The 21,202-nt window shown below is 41.3% G+C and overlaps 1 protein-coding gene across 1 annotated transcript in view; it reads right to left on the bottom strand.

Annotated features, from left to right (window-relative positions):
- The window catches only part of mboat2a (membrane bound O-acyltransferase domain containing 2a), a 36,878-nt gene extending 21,498 nt beyond the window's left edge, over positions 1-15,380 (bottom strand). Inside the window, exon 1 of the mRNA XM_040137869.1 lies at positions 15,146-15,380. Coding sequence (XP_039993803.1) covers positions 15,146-15,229 — 84 coding nt within the window. The 5' untranslated portion in view covers positions 15,230-15,380. The remainder of the gene's footprint in view (positions 1-15,145) is intronic.
- Between the last annotated feature and the right edge of the window lie 5,822 nt (positions 15,381-21,202).

Genomic DNA, 21,202 nt, shown 5'->3' with positions numbered 1-21,202 from the left:
GCCCGACCATGAAACAGCCGGCTGCTGTTTCCTCGTGTAGGCTTGTAATTGGACCTGTTGATTAATGGCTGGTTTATCAGAGATCTCAGGGGCCCTGAAGTGTCACTCACTGACAAACTGTCACAAAGAAAACTCCGATGCTTAATGAACGGGGAAACATCTTTAAAAGTCAGTACTTAAGAGTCCAATTTTGTTCCTGATCACTTTAAAACCTCATGATCTCAGTATGCATGTGAACATACACGCATACGTTGTGTGCAAGAAGAAGTGGCTGCTTGCTAATAAGCCATTTTAGTCACAAGCCACATATGATAACATTTCCATTCCCATTCCTAGTGTTTATGCGTAATTATCAACACCACTTAGGTACTCATGATGACCAAATGTCAGTAATCCGAACTATCCTTTTGAAAACTGAATCAACACCTTATAGTATCTCTTGCCACCCTGTGCTATCTGTCACTGTCACTTCAGTTCAGCAGTCGGACAGATGACTGCTTTCAGAAGGGAGAATTATTCAAAGTCTGTCCTCAGCTACAGAGAACGTCAAATGTTCACAGTTACAAGTGCCGCATTATCACTTTATTACTGTTTTTAAATGGAGCTAAATCCACAAGATGCATGAAATGTTGTTATGTAGTAGACTGACATTGGAAATTAATAACACCAGTTGGGAAATCAACTGTCAAAGTAAATATAACAGTTCTTTTGCCTGAGCAGCAGTTATGTAATGAGACCACATGCCAGTCGACTTGCTACATTTCACTCACAGATGGGATTTTACACAGTGAACTGACGCCACAGCCTCACAGTAAAGATGCCTTCCACGTAAATGCAAAAAATTGTGGGGTATGCAGCAACTGCTTACGCCTGCTGGGCGCAAGCTGCACTTCACCGAAAAGTTACGGTAAAAGGAGAATGTTAGATAATGCACTGCATGACAAAAACAGGCAGACAATATCACTCTTTGTTAAAAGACAAGGCCAAATATGTTTTCCCTCAGCCTGTCGCCAGAGCTGGTATAGTAGTTTGCTGAATAAACATTTTGTAAAAGACAAACTCCTGTGCCAGGATGCGTTGTTTCTTCATTCATAATACATGGATCTCCACCTCCCTTATTGATTCATTCTGAAGCCAACCTTACCCTGGGGCACAGTGCTTTTATTGTTTCCGAGTCTACGGCAGAATATCTGTGCTGCAGAACGATTTGTTAAAGATTCAAAGGGAGCCACAGAAAAAGAAAAAAAGCCGCTAGTTTGGATAAATGCACTGCAGCAAACCCAGTCAAATATGTTCCGGGGTGGGGGGGGTACTAAATAGAATGTGAAAAGGCTAAATTGGGGAGAAACACTGAATGACCTTTAGGTGTGACTGTAGTTCAAACTATAAAACTATGCAATTACTAGGAAACAAAGAATGTAAACAAAAGGTGGACAGTGGAGATTTTGGTATCCTCTAACAAACTGCGTCAAAGTTGTCTTGGCAGAGGACGCAGACCATTACTCCTTTCTTTTCTTTTCACCTGTGTTAACCAACCCCACTGACACAATATTTGCCCCGGAAGCTCAAATAAAACCACTTCAAACAGGCTTGGTGGGAACACACACTCAAACAAGAACTCTTTCCTCCCCTCATCTACAGCATGCTCTCACTTTATCTCAGTGCCAGAGGATAGTGTCTTAGCATATGAATTGCATATCATTAGAGAGTGTATGGATTAGCAGGACAGAGAGTGAGACACACATGCAGATGTTTTGATGGGTGGCAGGCGTCGGTGGGCGATTAGCGCTTGGGGGCAATAAGCTGTCAGCTGTTTCTCTTGGCAGCTGTGGCGCAGGGCTCAGCTCAGCTTTAAGAAGCTACATTATAGACTGACACACAGACTGGCAGAGGGAGAGAAGCTGAAGAGGGGGGAGAAAGTCATTGTGGATGCAGTGGAAGACAGAGATAAGACGGTTTTGCTTCCTGATGCTCATTAGTGAGTGAAATACAGTGTGCATGTCTCTTTGTGTACGTGTGAGGGAGAGAAACATCAAGACCCTTGGGGCTAGAGCACTGCTCCTGTTCATGTCATTCTCACACCACATTCCCCTTTTTTCCATTTTCTGTCTCTCCTTTTGTTTTTAATCAGTCTCAGTTTTTCCTGAAATGATCACCAAAAGGCTGACCGTGCTTCACCCATAATCACGATTTTACTACAACAATAATGATTTCGCCATAACTTCTCTTCTTTTCCCCTGCCCGTGTTTCAGTCTAACTCATCAGCTGGAGATGTCACATTTGAGAGGAGCTGCAGGCAGGCAGTGAGGTTGTGAAGAAGCTAGTGATGGCGAAGGAGGGAACAGACGGATGCCGAGTTATTGTTCCTCTGGGCACAGTTTTTCCCCTCTTTCCTTTTCTATAAAAACAAGACCCAGAATCACCAATTTATCCTTGAGGGCCTTTGATATTTTACTCAAAACCGAAAATGTCAACCTCATGGGAGCTCTAGAGGAAAAGCCAGGGGATCACCAAAGTCAAAATCATGTAGGAACCGTGGAAGAAAAAGTGGTTGATTCAGTAGTCTAAACAGGGTCACACGCATCTCAGGAACAGGATTCGAACAACAGCATTATGCAGAAAATGAAAATGTGTATCTAATCCGACTAACCTTTTTATCGGTACTTTCTAGCCTCTATTTACCTTTCATTGTCAGCATGTGTATGATGAGAAGACAGGAGAAAATGCAGAAGGTTCCCTTGGGGAACTGAGGCAGATAAACATCTTAATAAAACTGGCTTGTTGACTCTGACCTGCTCTCTATAGGTGCAGGACACCTTTCCCGTGGGAGAGCTCTTTGCTTGAGTAATGATTTTCACACCTTCAATGAGCCCCAGTGACACCCACACTACTGGGGTAATATAATTTTTCATAAATAGTGCTCTCCTCTCTTCCTCCCTGTGCATGTTCCGCGTTTAGCCCAGAGAGACTAAAATAGCGCCTTTTAGCAAAGAGCAGAATATGCCTCCCTGTCCAAGCCTTACTCACAGCGACTTGTGGGTTTTCTTGTCTGTGCATGTGTGCATGTATCTGTTTGTGTGTGTCTACACAAAGTGGGAGATAAATTTAGACAGTCATTACCATAAAACCCTTTTTTCCATGTCATTAAGTCACACCCCCTCCACACCCCCCCCCCCACCCCTCTCCATTTCCTCCACCCGTACAGCTTCTGTGACACTATAGTCCTGTTCTGTGCATTCTCATTTCATTCCCCTCAGCTGTTGTCCACAGTGACTCATGCAGATTCAGGGCGCTGCTGCCAGAATGGAGGGTGGGAATCAAAGGCCCGAACTCAACTAGTGTCACAGTCTGAATTCTAAGCAAAAAATGGCTATGGAGCATATATTGTATATTACACATATACTGTCCTGATCCGCCTTAGGGAGTACTACAACGCAAACACCCTGTTGTCAGCAGTTTTCGTGTTAGGTGAGAGCATGGATGTCTAATTCCCACAGAGGATTAAATACAGGTGATGATAAGAGTGTTTGCAAATGGTATAAAGGGTGTAGATGAAGCAAGGAAGAGCGAGAAAAAGACAGAGCTTAGAAATTTTCTTTTAAAACAGCCTGCAAAATGTAGGAAAAGTGCAGTGTACTGTAGAAGCCCAGACTAGAACTTGGACTGTTTATGAAGCAATAAATTTAGCTTCCAATCAGAAACACGGAGAGAAGAACGTAGTGGGAAAAGCCAGCTGGAGAATGCACATAATGCTGCTTCGTCCTCTACCATTCAACACCATCCTTAGCCGGAGGGAAATGAGAGCAGTGAAATGTCTGCCAGTGTTCTCCCACATGCAAACACACACGGGCAAACAAACACGTGCATATACACACACAAGATCTGCAGATAGACAATGACAAAGGCAATGTCATGACTACTTTAGTCTTGTCCAACAAATGTGGTAAAATTGGTCACAGCTCCTCGAGACAAACTGACTTTTGGGTTTGTGTGTGTGTGTGTGTGTGCGTGTGTGTAGCTAATGCTGACAGTATGGGAACAACAGTATTCTTGTTCTCTGCATGATGGGTTGGCTGCATAGTTTTTTGTTTAGGTGGAGGCAGCAGTAGATTTACTTCAATCCTAAAGGCTGAAAATGTGATTGTGTTGATGCTGGAAATCATGAGGAAAGAGCCATGGGGGGAAAGAAGCAGCCCAAAGGAAGCATGCACTGATGCACGCACACACAGGAGTGTTAAAGCCCGCAGCATGGCACCCTCCTCTCTGAGCTGATCCACGGATCCCAGTCAGGCTCTACGGTCAGGCCGGCTATTAATAGCCAAACAATCAGCCATTCCCCACATGGCAGCCAGCAGCACTGGTCCAGAACCAAGCACACAATGTGTGTGTGTGTGTGTGTGTGTGTGTGTGTGTGTGTGTGTGTGTGTGTGTGTGTGTGTGTGTGTGTGTGTGTGTGTGTGTGTGTGTGAGAGAGAGAGAGAGAGAGAGAGCGAGAGAGAGACTCCTTTCCTGAAACAAACGAACCGGACCAATGCAAAGATTACAGGGCTGCTTTTGGTCAGAAACATCATCTGTGCTCTGAGCAGTCATCATGCTGTTCAATGGGAAGGGAACAATGAAGTAATGTTATCACAGCAGGACGCAATTACACAGTGATGAGTGACCTTGGCTTATGTATGTACATACTGGATGTTACCATGTCAGTGCAAAAACAAACTCATAACAACAGAGGAACAGGAGGACAGAGAGAAAGAAGGAGAGTAAGAAACAGAATCTTGTAAATATAATAAGTAAACATTCTTCGTAGAAAAGTCCTGTGTGGGCTTTGCAGACTTAGACTGCCAACCATTGTCTGTGTTCCACTGACTGCAGACATGTCCCTCTCCAGGCTGCTTCTTTGTTTTATCTTCCTCCACTCTCTCTTTACATTTCTCAATGGGCTTTGTTCGACACCGCTTACCCCTTTAGATACATGCAACTCCTAGCAAAAAACTGCCAGCCATAAAATTTATATATTTAAATATATATTTAATATTTACTGGCATCATTACAGAGAGACAGAGAGGGACGAACGGAGATTGGGGAATGGAAATATTTTTAAGAAATAATCTGCAGTATGTCTGAATGAAAAATGAGGTATGCTCAACAAAGTATTTTGTAGGGTATAAAGCAATAAACCGAAGAAATTGTTGCTGACTGATTATGTCGCACGTCAGATATATTCCTGTTGCCTGTGGATGCATGTCTCTGCCAAAGTGCTAAATAATGTGAACGCATAAAGTTATAAGCAAGTGGCATTGTTTGACGCCCACTTTTGCTATGCACATAAGTCTTATCAAACAACAGCCAGCGGTAAGGCCATTTGATTTATAATATGATTTACTTGCTCAGAGAGACACACGGAAAGAGACTTTTAAAAGAGCTCTTAAGAGGAAATCTGGAAAATTTTGGAACCAACACAGACTTAGTGCATACTACTGTTATTTTTCTTGGTTTTCAGACATCAGTAAAAATGAATGACGGTGTACTCCCACAGTCTATGCAAGTGTAAAAGAGGGACATTGGACCGTCAGAGTAGCAAGGTAGAAAAAAATTTCCATCAATCCAAAATCTTCCACCTGCAGGTCCTTTTTTGCTGTTATTAATCCGTAATATTTAACACATTCAAGCAGGTTTTACTGCCACCATTCCCCAAAAAGGCTTTTAACAAGCCACACAGTACGAGCCTGAACGTACCGCAGGCCACTCATCCTTGTAAATGTTGGTAGAGAATGATATTACGTCACGTTATTATTGTTGAGAAGTGAGAGTCATGGCCTTTATGCAAAGCACGTGTTTATATTTTGGGGGGAAAAACAAAAAACAAAACAGACCAGAAATGCAAGATATTCTGTTAGTAGCCATTTTTCCATTTCTAAAAAGAGTTATACTGTAGATTTTTGGTTTCAGGCTGTAATGGTAGGCAGTGGATGTGGTGTAAGAGGCCATTGCAGCTGAGCGGCAGTGAGTCATAGTGTTGTCTCAAATCCTTGATCAAGGGGCAAAAGCACTGGTCTACCGCCTGCTTGGCTCACCGTGTTTCATTCACACAGAGCTGCTGAAGGAAACACCCCGTTACTCATGAGGAATCACCAAGACTTTGGCATTAATATAATACAGAGACAGCCTCTAACCAAACTGTAATCACCATCCTCATGTTGTTTGAACACAGGAACACAGCTAAAGATCCTCAACATAGAATGTATAAAGACAGAGTTTCAAAGGGAGGATATGTTGCCATCCATGATCAGTCTTGCGTCAAAAAACACAGGCTTTGTGAGACTTAATCTCAAAGACATCATTGTAGTATATCTCTCTCACTCTGAAACCCAAAGTGATCCTCTATTTTTTGACTCATGCTTCTCTCACTGTGTGTCAGTTTTTAGCAAATAGTCTGCATGTTTCTGAAATGACCCAATGAAAGAGTTACTAGACTGTAACTCCTTGACATAAAAATGGGAATCGATCATCGCATTTTGTCCCCTCTCTGCTGGAATACCATTACTGTTGCTCTGTGGACTAAAGCCAAAGGCAGAAACACCCAATAAAAATATAAACCATCATTAATGAAGACTGAGACTCTCTGAGAACTATTACAGTACATTCAAGTACTCAAATAACTGCCTGTATGTAACTTTTAGAGAAAACATAACGCTTGCAAGTCATGAAACACAAGAAGATACAGTAAAGAACAGATAATACAAGCAGAACCTTGCTCCATAGTGTTTCAGAAATCCCAATCCTCAACAATACGAACATGCCAGATCAAGTTAGTTTGTTGTCATTGTCATGAGTTGTCATGAGTTGGATGGATGGATTTAACAGTGGATCAATGTAATAAGCATAAGCTGTAAACTCAGCAGCACCTAAGTTTGACTCGTACTGTCATTGCACGTACGCCCATGTAATTAAACCTACTTTAACAACAGTTTGTGAATAAAGGGGAAATTGCATTGACTCCAAAGAAGAAACACACAATATTCCTAGCTTTGGCAACCCCTACCTAGATGTAAAAAGAAAGTAAGAATCCTCAATGGTGTGCTGAGAATGAGCAGACAACCTTTCAACAACAGATCTTTAGGAGTGACTTAGCAAGAAGCTGTAGTCCAGTACTCAGAGGACCGTTTGTAAGTCCTGACATCGACAGCAGAGCGTGGAAGCTTTTATAAAGTCTTTGCAAGTCACCACAAAAGTCCATTTACAACCGCAAAATTTCACAATAGTGCTCAAGTATCAGAATTGAACACAGCACAAAAGGCAGTTTTTTTTTTTTCTGTAAAGTTACAAAAGGCTGAAAATGCCAGGCAAATATTATATAAGCATGTTAAGTAATTCACATTTGCTGGCTGAGTGAATGTTCTGTGGTTGTTCTACTATGGTTCTGCTCAGGTATGTCATGACTGACAACATCAACTAAGGCCAAACGCTCACTGGAAGATCTCTCATCCGAAGCCATGTCCCCTTTGATGGGTGTAATTTTCAGCTGGGAAGAGAAGTGACTTAATGACACGGTTAAAAGAATTACTAGAAGTGTTTGTTTGTGGGTGCACACACTTGATCCAAAATCACGTACAGTAGGTTTTTTGATATCTCGCACTATTTCACACCTAACAAGAGAGAACGAGAGTCACACTGAGCCGAAACTGAAACTACTTTCTCCTTTCGTTATTTCATCTTCATTTCTACTTTAAAAATAGCAGCAGACATAAATCAGCAAAACTGAAGTAGCAGACATGCAAAGGTGATTTGTCCCCTCTCAAAGTAGCAAGTCTCCAAAATCAGCCCTTTTTTCATTATATTCTAATTGTATTCATTTTATTATTGCTTTCATTGTGTTTTTGAATGTTGTTCTATTGCGTTTCTATGTCTTATGTGAAGCACTATGGCCTCTGTGTTTAAAAGGTGCTTTTTAAGCAAACTTGCCTTGCCTTGCATTTTTTATACTCTAAATGTTGTTGTTTTTTAATCACCTAGAGAACTAATGTAAAACATTTAACTGAGTGGTACACTCCTTTCAACATGGATTATATAGCCATTTGTGGCACAGGTTATCAGGTTCAAGGGAATCAATAGCAGAAGGCCCTGAGGAGTAAACACTGTGAATCAATTCTGCATTTCGTGGCTGAACTTTTCAGATGATAGCGCAACTTGTAGTTAGAGAAGATCAATACTAGGACTGTCTATTTACTGTAACAAAGAGCCATTGAAAAATGAGGTGACAGCGGGCTGGTGAGTCTATATGTTCCTATGAAGGTGATTTAGCTGAATGCCCTCACTGACTTACGTACGTGGAGTTAAAAGTGACAGCGCAAAGTCACACTGATAAATATTCATGTCCTTTCATTCATATTGGATGCATCTCCTTCATCCCATCGGACACCCGCCCAAGTACAGAGAATAAACCAGAAAGAAACAGCTGTTGCACATAACAGTTTTGCAGAGAAATTATAGGCCGCAGCCACATGTTCGCATAGATGCTGGTGGCCTGGCCTGAAATTGGATAGAAGAGCTAACAAATTTTGTAAAATGCCTTTCGAGACAGACTAACAACTATCAAAGTAAGAAATGCATACATACATATTCAAAGCTGGCCTTGCTTGTTAGCATTCATCCACAATCTTGAATCAACGTTAAACACGTCTAGTTGCTTGGCCTGTACAGTAATTCACAGCTGTTAAGATGATTCCTTCTGTCTCTGTACTGTAGCATCCAAACAAACTGATACTCCAACCCCACGAGTGCAGGCTTTTTAAGCACAGAAACCCAATTCACCTTCATAAGAACACACCATTACCAACAGAACTAATGAGTTAGTAAGCTGAGTCACGTGGGCATCCTCTTTCATGGCAACAGCGAGCACTTCAGAGTGAAGAGGAATGACAGATGCACAGATTTCGCTGCCTATTTAGATCTACAGTAAGACAGCCAGCCTATGTGTTTTGCCAGATTACACGAGACACTGCACAAAATACAGAAACTACAGTTTTTTTTCCAAATCTCTCATAAGATAACACAGGCCTTGTTTGACATTTGATTGATGCTTTTAGTATAATGGCTTTGCAATAGCATAACCGCAGGAAATAAACCTACACCCATGGAAGTCACCATGATACATATGATCTAACAGGCTCACTGAGGCAAAAATACCAAAATGATCAAACTCAAGGTGGGTCAACTCTGCAAAATAAATGAATAAATGAATAAATAAAGTTCAGAGTGTTGAAGGAGACACAGTAAACACACAAAGTTATCTATTTTAATATTACACAATTAATCTTCATCAGATCAACACAGATTATTTATCTTCATCCCAAATTAAGTATTGTACAATGCTTAATTTGGTGAACATGTGACAGTATCAAAGTAAACATATGATCATAAAGTCTAAGGCACCTTTATGAGGAACTGCCTATTTGTAACCATTACTGTGTTGTCAACCACCCAGCAATTTTGACAACATAGCCAAGTCTTTCCATGTTCCCCAGGAGGAATCACACATGCTTGTGTTGTTGATTGTGCACCATAATAATGGCAGCAGCCAGCAGCACTCCATTAGAGCGAGCTGAAGGGAAAGAAATCAATTGGAGGGATAAGAGTCCCCAGAGGGCAGCCAATTAAAGACCGGGGGGGTGGGGGGGGACTCTGACAAGACCCGAGGGCTTTAAAGTGAGACCAGCAGTCCTGAGCTAGGGGCTTTGGGGACTGAGTCAGCGACAGGAGACCTTTGAGGGAAGCCAACATGAGATTCTTCAGGCAAAGCTACTCAAAACCTTAGCACATTTAAAAATCCACTCAAAGATGAAAAAAAAAAAAAAAAATGTTGACATTAGGGCTAATGAGATTAAAATGCTGATTGTTTTACAAGGATCCAGAGATTTTAGGAATAACTCTGAGTAACGTGAGCACCCGATTTTCACCTTCCCATTCATTATGCGACAAGTATTAGACTCAGACTATCACTGATGGCAGGGAATTGTCAGGGGTTAAAAGGAGAGCTAGGAGTCAAACCCCAAGCACTGTGTAGGCTCACAGGCCGAAACAACAAAAGAAGGCTTGTTATCATGATAAAAGCCGTGGCTGTCGACTGTGACAAACTGCAATCCAATATGCCACATAAACTGAAGACTGATTGTGCAGCTGGGCAGCGAGCCTTTTGTAACCACAGGGCACACAGCAGCACCACCTCTACACTGTGAGCTGGTACCTGTGAGACTGCATCTTCATATCCAACTTTGTTGGCTCATTGAAACGACCGATGAGCTGCAAAGCCAGCATGTTGACTGCATATTCCTCTATAGAGGCATTACACGCATGACGGTTTTGCTATTCTGAGATCAAAACTGCAAAGCTGGAAGCCTGACATTTTCTTTTGTTATGTTATTTTAACCATGGGAGACTAGAGAGAGCAAAGTGTCATCTACCGTCTATCATTTCTCTGTATGTAGGGGTAGAAATGTATTTGTCATAGCAAGAATAATCTAGTGCCACACTCCTGTCACCAATAATCAGTAGACAAGATGTCACAGCCATATTTGCATCTGTATATATGCAGCCTCTTTTTCTGATGTCACTGCTGACACTAACAACATTATCCAAAATCTCAACTGATCCAAATACTTAATATCTAATATTTATAATTATGTCAACAGGATAACCCTAACAGCAGAAACCCCGCATTTTAAGGTTAAAAATCATCCTTAATGTTAGCTTGTCGGGTGTAGCTTGTCTACCAAACACAACCTAGTGCTCCTGCAGCCCCAGGTGAAAACCTGCAGTATGCAAGCATCAGTAAACTTTACCTAAAGAAGTCACCTTTACCTGGGGCATTTAACAAATAACTTCACAGCTATTAATACAACCAAGCAAGATACAAAAGTCCTTCTCAGAGCACACAACACTTTCAAGGTCAACAAAGGGAAGAAATACCTTAAAATTAAACAAATGTTTCAGGTGGATAAACCAGGGCTTGCAAGTTTTCAAGCTAGTTAGTTTTGGCAGTTAAACAGTGTACCAATGTTTATGGCATGGAGACATACATTTGCAGGTATTTACATTACACACCACAAATGATGTCGGCATGGAAACCATACTGGTGCGATACTGACATGCACCACTGGACAGCAAATGTTCTACCCAAGAGGCTGGACCTGGTTCAGCTGCACACTGTCCCTGAAAATGCTAGCTAATCTGAAAGCAGCTCTGCTTAACAGAGTCAATGTGTTATAGCAAATGCCATGCTACGGCCTAAAGGAACTGAGACGGAGCAGTACGCGGCATCTGGAGTGAAAAAAAAAAAAAACAGCTGTGTCTATATGTGTTCTGTGGTGATCTGAAAGAGAACTAAAATTGTCTTACACGCATCTTTTTTTAGGCAGATGAAACTAGTTTTCGACTAACAGAAATGGTAGCTCGAAATCAGACCTTTAGTTTTTGGAATCCAGCAGACAGAAGAAGGTCTAAAGCGACAGCTGAACAACTGGATGTTTAAACTAGAAGTCGGGGGGAGGACGACAGATAAGATGCAGTAAAATGTCAAGGATTTTCTTGATGAACACTGTCAGGTAGGAGCAGCACTTCATAGTGGATATAACCTTCACTCTGCAAGGTTTGTGACAAGCAGATGAAAACAGCTAAATACAATCAAATCTGGGAAAGACACAGCTTGGGGTCAGGACGTGCAATTTTGAGCCTATAAAGCATTTTTTTCATCTCAGAACCCATGAACCAGAGTGGGTGAACATACATAGTGTTTGTGTGGGCACACAAAAATGCAATACGAGGCCTTAGTCAACATAGTAACAGCATGTTACGGGGGGGGGCTGTGGTAGGCTGTATGTGATAGAGAGGAGAGAAAAGGAGAGAAGAAGAGAGAGGCAGAAGCATATGCAGTGTTAGTTCACATTTCACAGCTTCCATTATAGCTCTGACACAGGCCAGTGCAGAGGCCTGTCTCTCCAACGGGCTACACACAGTCCTAACAACATACAGTGAGGTGCCACACTATAATAATATCAGTGTCCATGGTACACACAGATTGCACTGTATCTGAGTGGCTGTATTGATTTCTGTGATGTTAACAGTGGCCCTAGCACAGTAGGGCAGCCACTTGGCAGGAAGCTAACAAACCACATTGTCACAAGGGTGACAACTGTCCAGCAAAGCAGTGTGGGCCACGATAGCCCATGATTATGTGTCCTATTTGTGCAATGCCATTCTCCATACTCAGCCAATATTCATTCAAACAGAGAGAAACAACTAAGCCAGAGGCATATAACTCCAAGAGTCAATACCAATATTTCAGTAAACAAATATGTGACAGAGTGGGTGACTTCTCATTTCCTGCATAGCAATTGCTAGACGTCCTCTGTGACTACAATGCTATGGCACTGATGCAAAGGGCTTGGAAACTGTCGAAACACAGAATAAGCTGTAGAAACTGTAAAAACTATTGTTATGATTGGTAATTGTGGCCCCAGATTCAAGTCAGTGATCAGATTCAGCAATGCAGCTAAAAACTAAATGAATGTAAAGGAGTGGTGTAGACTGATGCTGAATATTTCCAACTACAAGGCCATTACGTTGAGTGATATGATGTATTGATGCAGCAGCCTCATTGAAACACAAGTTTGACCTCAAATAAGCTCAGGCTGTATGTCCTTTTTTCGGAGAGTACTTTTAACATGGTTTGGGTCAAACCGATTATAAATTACATTATTATATTAGAATATTTCTAATTCCTATTTCTCATAAATATTTTTTATTATAACAATTACAAATACAACGCAGAGTGCAACTGAGGTGTGTCATTGTTCCACTAATTAGAGGCACGGTATGAATACACTTGAACTCCTTTCCAAGTGCAGAGAATTATCTGTTTTTGCGATCCAGACCAGATCCTTTAAGAAGATGAGTTCCTGCCATGTAACATTCCTGTCAGAGGTTTCAGCGCTTTAGGGTTGAGACAAATAATGAAACATTCCAGTCTGCACATGTAGGTAGTACGGAGCTCTTGTTGCGTTTGAGCTACTACAAGACGAGGAGTCGCGTCACGTGGCTTGGTAGCTGTTGACACGATCTGCTGATGAAGAAGCTGAGATCACGTTAGCACACACAGGTCATATGAAAAGATTCAATGCATGATTTTAAACATTGAAACTGTAAATTAATATCATGCACGTCTGTAAGACAAGTGGGTATGAGAGCGTTAAATCTTATTTCAAAAAAAGGGGTGTAGAGAGTGATGGACCACCACCGCTTTCTTATATGATTTCAAACATTAAATCTTTTGTACAATTGGAAAAAATGAAGTAAGTCACGAGCTTGTGGCTTGCACATAAAAGTACTTGGCGGTTGGAGGAAACGGGCACATCTATATGTGTCCCCATGTCTATAAGGAAGGAGTAAAGACAAGAACCACTGATTCTCCAACTGATGACACAGACAAAATGCACGGGAAAGCTACGTCAGCATAGAAAGAAAAAAGGCAACGTGTATTTTTTTGACTCTGATTGTGCTCTACACCAGAGAGGGTTATTCAGACTGATGTTGGCAATGGGCATGGCACAAGACAGAGGTTTCCCCGATGCTCACATATAAACTGGAAAGCCTGGAAATCAAGTCTAATTCAAGATCAAAAAGTGCTTCAGCAGAACAGAACCTCGCCGGATTACAGCAAAAACAATATCTCTGACTCTGTTGCTAACACAGGGTAGAAAAAAAGGGTAGTTGTTTGAACAATAAATTTAAATTTAACGTGCGAAATTTCTAACTTTCTTCAGACAAGCCACTTTGGCATTTCAACAAATCAAAGGTATCAACACTTGAGGCGGGGGCAGAAAAGAGAAAAAACTGGTGGTTTGGTGGGGGGGTATTTGGGCTCGGGAGAAGCCTGTCTAACAAACACTGAGTCACTGATCCCTGCTGACATGACCGGATACTTCCCCACACGACCACAGGCTCTCCAGCATGTGAGCTTCGTTCACTGCTATGGCAATGTACTTTGCACACATCCATGTGTGTCGGTGGGTGTGGTGCTTGTGAATCTGACAGTGTCAATGTTAACAAAGAAAACATCTGTACACAGGTTGCAGTGAATCACACTGCAGTAAACTATATAATACAATCCCAATATAATCATATCATATTCCAGATAAGCCACACATTTCCGCACTGCTTCAAAACGTGAAAAGACTGACAGAGAAGGTGTGGTGCCCTGTCTCATAACAGGTGAGCAATGATGACCAGGAAAGTCATGTGTGCCTGAATGAACGCCACAAACCACATGTTTTTACCTTCTCTTGGCCCTATTTAGGTTTAAAGATGTAAATCTCCAAAGGCTGTGATCCCCACAATTATGGACTCCTAAAATTCAGGCTCTGCCTCATAATAACATATGGATTTCATTGGTCTCTCCAGACTAGATGTGTTGAAGTGGCTATGAACCACTGAACAACCATATTAGGATCATGCCAAATCCAGAATACGATTTCATTCTAAACTACAGGTTCCCTGGCTTTTAAGAAACCATCTTACAGCTGAGTTGTTTTTTTTTTTCCTAACATATAACTACATTTTGTTGTCTGACTTCCTGGCAATGAAAAAACAGTTACAATAACAACAGATTAATCATTGCGGCCTAAATACACTCTGTTCTAAGGTTAAGTTACAGTGAATATTAGTGAAATTTAACTAGTTAATCCAGATTAAACTGGCGGAAAGCAGATCAAATGATCTCTGAGGGTCCTCGGACCCCAGTTCGGTAACCGCTGGATACGGCTCTGTGAATCGAAAGGAAGAGACTAAAGGTATTAGCTGTAGTGTATCTTGACAGGGTGCAAACTGATGGTGATAGCGACACACCGACAGTGGGTTTTTTTTTGTTTTTTTGTTTTTTTTGTGCACTCATTTTCAGTAAATCCGCAACGTATACAGGCTAAGCTAACGTTTAGGTATAACAGTGGTGCGCATCATCAGCCTCTGCTAACGTTTTGTCCACATACGCTAGCTAACTACGATTAAAAAAAAAAAAAAAAAAAAAAGCCGTTTAAAGTACATTTTCAACTCGGGCGGTTCACGAATCCGTGTTCTCTCCAATCCAAAATCATACCTGGTCGACAGGGAGATTGATAATTTCGCTGATTGGCTGCAAAAGAGTGGATCCAGTGCATGATGCTGTCGTCTGGGTAGCCATGCTTGGTCGGGATCCGTAAATCCTTTCTCTCTCTCCGTCCTCCGGCTCACTTCGCTACCCTCGGCTGCTGCGATTATAAATACACTGCTACAGCTGCAGCTGCCGCTGTTGTTGCGACGGACTGGAAGGTTGTCAGCCACAGCACACATCCAGCAAAGAGTACAAAACCAGGGCGAGAGAATTACTGCTGGCCACTTCCTCTTTCGCCTAACGCCCATTAGGAGAGCTAGACGTCGTATTTTTAGCTAGGAGTCGATGAAAGTGCCTCACAAATAGAGCTGTACATTTTTTCTTCTTTTTTTTTGCCAAAAACATCAACATAAAGTACAAGTAAAATCATACAAAACATAATAAGGATGGGTGAAAATGGGACACTCCGATAAGCTACAGAAACTTGTGAATAGGGGCCCAGACACTGCATGCACAGATACATTTACAACGAGAAGACGGCTGAAACGAACCCTGAAACAATAATAATAAATTTTAAAAAGCACAGCTAAACGTTCCCAAATCATCTGTACCATCAGTCCAAACAATAATCCAACTGGAAATATACACAAACACAATATGTGGCAAGTGGAAATAACAGCACAGTAGAGTATCCAGGTCTGAAGTCCTCAGCCTTTCAGGATACACAAGTTTAAACATTTTAGTAGCAAATTCTGCTTTAAGCTCTTTTTAAAGGCAGCTAGTTTTATACGTGTGTATGCGGCCAAGCCAGGATAAGGTCACGAAGTCTGTCACTGACGACTTACTCATTCCACATTACACAAGCATTGCGAAAGATATTACATCCAGTCAGCTTCAGAAAACTGTAGCAGTGGAAAAACAGGGTCAGTGGGAGCATTTACATTGGGCCATGATATGGCACGTATGACTTCATTCTGTAAAACCCTTGCAGTTTCTCACTAATGCTGGCAATAGTATTGCACCATATACCATTACGGCCATTTATATGAGGCCCAATAAGGACTGGTATAAGGTTAAATGTCATGAGATGTTACATATATTTGTATCTGAATTGGTTTGGGTGAAACCTTTTTAGGTTTTAGCGGCCTGGTCTATCGACAAAAACTTTACTTATTTTTTTTTTTTTTTCTTAAACGGCGCTCCCGTTGTGAGCATGCGCGTTATATCCGGTGGAGACAGAAAGTAATATTCTCCGTTTTTTACATGAAAAGAGAAACTGTGCCCTCCTGCTAGGTGACTTTTTATGTACCCACTCGTCCGTTTTGTTTTTTTTGTTTTTTTGTTTTTGTCTGTCTAGTTTGTTTGTTTTTGAGTTGTGTTTTTTTTTTTTTTTTTAATATTTGTACGCCACCCACGTCAGACACAGTGGTTACTGTTACGGAAGAGTAGGAGGCGAAACATCTTGACAGCAGAGTACCTTTGGCGACATTAGAAATGGTGTTGGTGTGGGTGGAGAAATGGCGACCCAGCCCTCCGTTATAGCCATCTATTTTGGAAGAGAAAGTGAAATCCATCAGCCAATCCCATTTTATAAATGGGAACGGATGGTGGTTGCCTTACTTTGGGGGGGGGCATGCATTTAAGAAAACGACTACAAGTGATGGTCTCATCAGCTCTTGGTAAACTGACCACATTGCACTGTGCAAAAACGTGTTAATCATCCATGAAGATTTTATATATAGTGGTATGATACATATATTTTGTAAGTCGTGCATGGAACTAAATGTATTCCTAGAGTCTCAAATAGCAAATAAAATGTGTTTGGTATAAATGTAATGTTAGGGCTATGTGTGCACATTTTATATCTCCACGTGTTCTTGAATATACTACATGTCACATGTCCATTACGTTTTCAGGCATGCTGTCCTTGTGAGATAAAAACAAGCACAACATAATATGGAGCAGGATGTCACCCTACCTTGCACTGCATCATGAAGTTGCAATGGAAAGAATCACCCTAAAGGTCAGAGGTAAGAATGGCTTTTAACACACCGAAAAGGTGAAAGTTTCAGCAGCTTTCTTTTTTAGTCTTCACTTACTATTAGCACCACCTACTGTTTTTTAACCAACTTCCCAGAACCCATTTCCACAAGAAAGGGTGGATCAAGATTAAGGATATACACAGAGGAATTTTATACTACATTCACAATTCATCAAACTGCAAATGTTGTATGTTTAAAGTTTTACTATGATACATTTTTTTCCATAACCTCTACATAATTTTTCTGAAGTTGTCATCATACATTGAGGTTGCATTTTTTTTTTTCTTTCTTTCTACAGTGAAATAATCTAGTTATGTTAAGTTTGAAGCTGCAGGGTTGTGTTATTTGCACCTAGCCGCAGTAACCAATAGGGGTCAGCACGTACTAACCAACAAACGCTCATCTGACTTGACTGCAGTTTTACACGTGAGTTCATTCAACAAACACTTCCTGAATCATGGTAAAGCCTCGGGAGTTTTCAAACGTGTGAAATGCCAGAGTGGAAAGCTACTAATATGAGGTTTAGGAATCAAGACAGAAGGATTTACACCACATGCTGTGCTGTCACTAAGTCGTTACTGGTATATACTTGACATCAGTGAGACGTAATTTTAAAAAGAGCTATAAATATGTATGGGTTTGTCAAATTGACACTGGTACAAGGAAATTCTGACCGGAAACATTCTGACGCAAGTACAACCAAATGTAATGAGCTTTCCCATGGACACAGACGATGGATACCCCTCACCTTATATAGACCAGAGTTGGCAGCAGACTACACACACTATAAAACTTTATCTCTGGTGGAATGTTATCACGGCTCTGTAACTCTGAGCTCTTCATTGCTTATCAGGAGGAACATCAACTCAGCTCTGGAGATGAAGTGTTAAAAAAAGATAATATATAGATAATATATAAAACATAACGTCCCATGAATGACTGCAGAGACAAGAAGCAGGGGACAAGCTGGACAATAAAGGGAGGATGAATAATTAAAAACTGAGGCAGTGGAGCAATAAATGGTAAAAAGACCTTCAGGTGGAAGAGGTTCCAATGATTACGTCAGAGCTCTACTGGCATCTGAGCGGGGGGGGGGGTTAAACTCCCGCAAATAAGAGCTGCAGCAGGGCAGGGCACTGAGCAGCTCATGATTTTTATTAATTAGTAATAAATTGCATTAAATTACAAGGCTTTGATTATTTTGGTTATGATTTAAATGTTGGTCCATGTGTTAAATGAGCGTGAGTGGACATGGATAGGTATTAACCATGTCTTAACTGCCTCATAAAATGTTTTATCCTCAGGGTTACACCACAACATTTAGACTGCACCCAGTCTTACTGAAATTCAGACAAGTTTTGAAACCCTGTCAGTTATCATGTATCAGTGCAAGAGCATTGATACATTGATACATAAATCAATGCAAGAGCAACATTTTTGCTGTGCAGCGATTCATCAGTAAATGATGTGTCATTAGTGTGACCTTAGTTATATGTGCTAAATGTGGTAATGACAGTTAATGATGAGGAAAAAGAAATATATTTGTACATGTACAGTTGGATAGTTTTAAAAGCATCACATTTTATCAGAGGTTTTTTGCTGCAGAGTGGCATGAAGATGGAAAGGCCAGATTTTGTGGAGTTACCTCGGTGTTGTTTTGTGTTTGTGTTTATATTAATACTTTGTCCATTTTAGAGGAGAGAAAATATTCCTAAACCAGGCAAGATCATAAAGGAAACTCAACTGCTTATGCATGATTATTAATATTTTTCATTTCACAATAAAGTTTCTGTGTCTCTCAGGAATGTCCTTGTTTATAGGGTTTATGTTTTCCCTTTTACAACATTAGCCCACTTTTCAGTGCTTGCTGTCCCAGTGGTAATTGAACTTGTAACTGTGCATCACTCCAACACTCTGCTTTGATTGCGGTTTTGTTCTTTAGCTTTCTTTTTAAAGAGTATGTGTGAAAACCAGCTGCATTTTTCTGTGAAGCAATACATTTTTGTCATAGTTCATTCATGGGTTCATTCATTCTCTGCATGCCTTTTCCATATCACTAACTCTCCTGTCATTTCAGACCCTGCCATGCCCCCCTGCCCTGCAGTAACCCTGGGCTTTCCCTCCTTTCAGCCACCCGACGCTTCCCAACAAACCCACTCACCCGTTCCCGATTCCCTTAATCAGCTCTTAGTATTTATACCGGCCCATTTCCACTCATTCTCTGCCAGACTCTGTTATACTTTCTATGCTGTAGCTTTCAAGCCTCTCTTGCCTGTTTTTGGATTTTGCCACTGCCTGCTCCTTTTGCCTGGTTTATCTGCCTTCCTGTTACTGACACAGACACACACAGTGTGTGTGTGTGTGTGTGTGTGTGTGTGTGTGTGTGTGTGTGTGTGTGTGTGTGTGTGTGTGTGTGTGTGTGTGTGTGTGTGTCTCTGCCTTTGAGGGATTTGGCATATTAAGTTATCAACAATCACTGGTGTATCACAAGTATTTTTGAGGCTGCACTTCATATTGTATACAAAAGGATTTCATCAAATGTCAAAGAGAAGCTGGATAGAAAACAGTAACATCGCATTGCCGGCCAAGCAACTTACGTAGGATTACATTTAAGAAAAAAAAGTATAACCGGTTATCTCTTAACAAGAATGAATTTGTCACTAAATAAATAAAACATTTAATTCAGTTGAAAGCATGTGAGATGACATAAATGCTCTTATTAAGATTTATTTATACATGAATATTCTGAGTACATGTGGAAGTCCCCTCTCTCTGCCTCAGTGGACTACATGACTACATGCACTTCACATACTACAGCTCTTACATAATCACTATTAATCATTTATAACTACACAAAGGGGGGGGGGTATGACATTAAGACAGACAGACAGCTAGACAGAGATTCATTGCATTCATGTCACTCGGCTCAAATGTGTTTTTGTTCCTCCTCAATGACATCCAATTAAACCCGCAATCACGAAGACAGACAGAGCGCGTTAGGTTGGCATCGTCATGGCAACCCCATCCCCTTCCTCGCTGCTTCCCTCACCGACTGACACTCCAGCTACAGAGGAGAGGAGAAAAAAAGAGACGGTGAGGAAGTGCAGGGAAAAGACAAAGCCTCCACTAATCTAGTTAAAAGGCTGTAGCAGCATGTGAATGGTGGATGAGTTACCGGAGGTCCCCACTAATTCATAATGAAGGCCTGGCAGCTCACAAGTGTACACGTGTGATAATCTTTGCTTTCTGCCTTCTCTTTCCTTTTTTTTGTTTCTTTTTTCTCCTCTGAAAGTGCTCCCCATCACCGTGTGACTCAATTTTGTTTACAAGCTAGGTTGTATGGCTGATCTGTATTGTGGTGACAAAGTCCATAAGCTCCTTATATAGTCAGTAGTTCGTGTTTTGCACTCAGGCTTGTTCCACCAGGGACATGCAGACTTTCTCTCTACAGATCAGACAGGAAGTGTCTTTGTGTTGGCGGTCAGGCCAGAGTGCCCTGACTGGAGGAGGCTTCTTGAAACAGAATACGTCCTCAGACATGGACATGTACTGTTTATTTAGAACTGCAATCCCTATGACTCTTTTTGAACTGTACGTCACCCCTCTGCGCTCTTCCTTTCCATTTTGGTTTAGCGGTGCCTGCAGACACAGAGAGCTCACTCAGAGTGTCGGCCGTTCCAATGGTTTTGCGATCCCAGTGGGAATTTTCAGGGAGCACATTATTATCACTACTGAAAATAGTCCAGCAGTACAACCTGTGGGAAACACTGATATGTTGCTTAAGACCGGGGCTACATTTTTCCAATCAATACACAGTGTTACCCACTTAATATGCTCACTGACACATCCCAGCTTTGGGATACTGGGAATATCAGTGTAAAGACTTCCTGGATGTAAAAGGTAAAATATCCTGTGAATGAGTGTAGTGTATTATCCAAAAAAACGAGAAAAATACTAAGAATTGATGAAAAGAAGGCCTCGTGGCACCAACATTGTCCAGGATAAAGAGCAGAGGAGAAAA

This window comes from Xiphias gladius, chromosome 10 (genome assembly GCF_016859285.1).
Source record: "Xiphias gladius isolate SHS-SW01 ecotype Sanya breed wild chromosome 10, ASM1685928v1, whole genome shotgun sequence".
NCBI lineage: Eukaryota > Metazoa > Chordata > Actinopteri > Istiophoriformes > Xiphiidae > Xiphias > Xiphias gladius.
The sequence above is the reverse complement of the archived record's forward strand: the minus strand, read 5'-3'. Positions and strand labels throughout refer to the sequence as shown.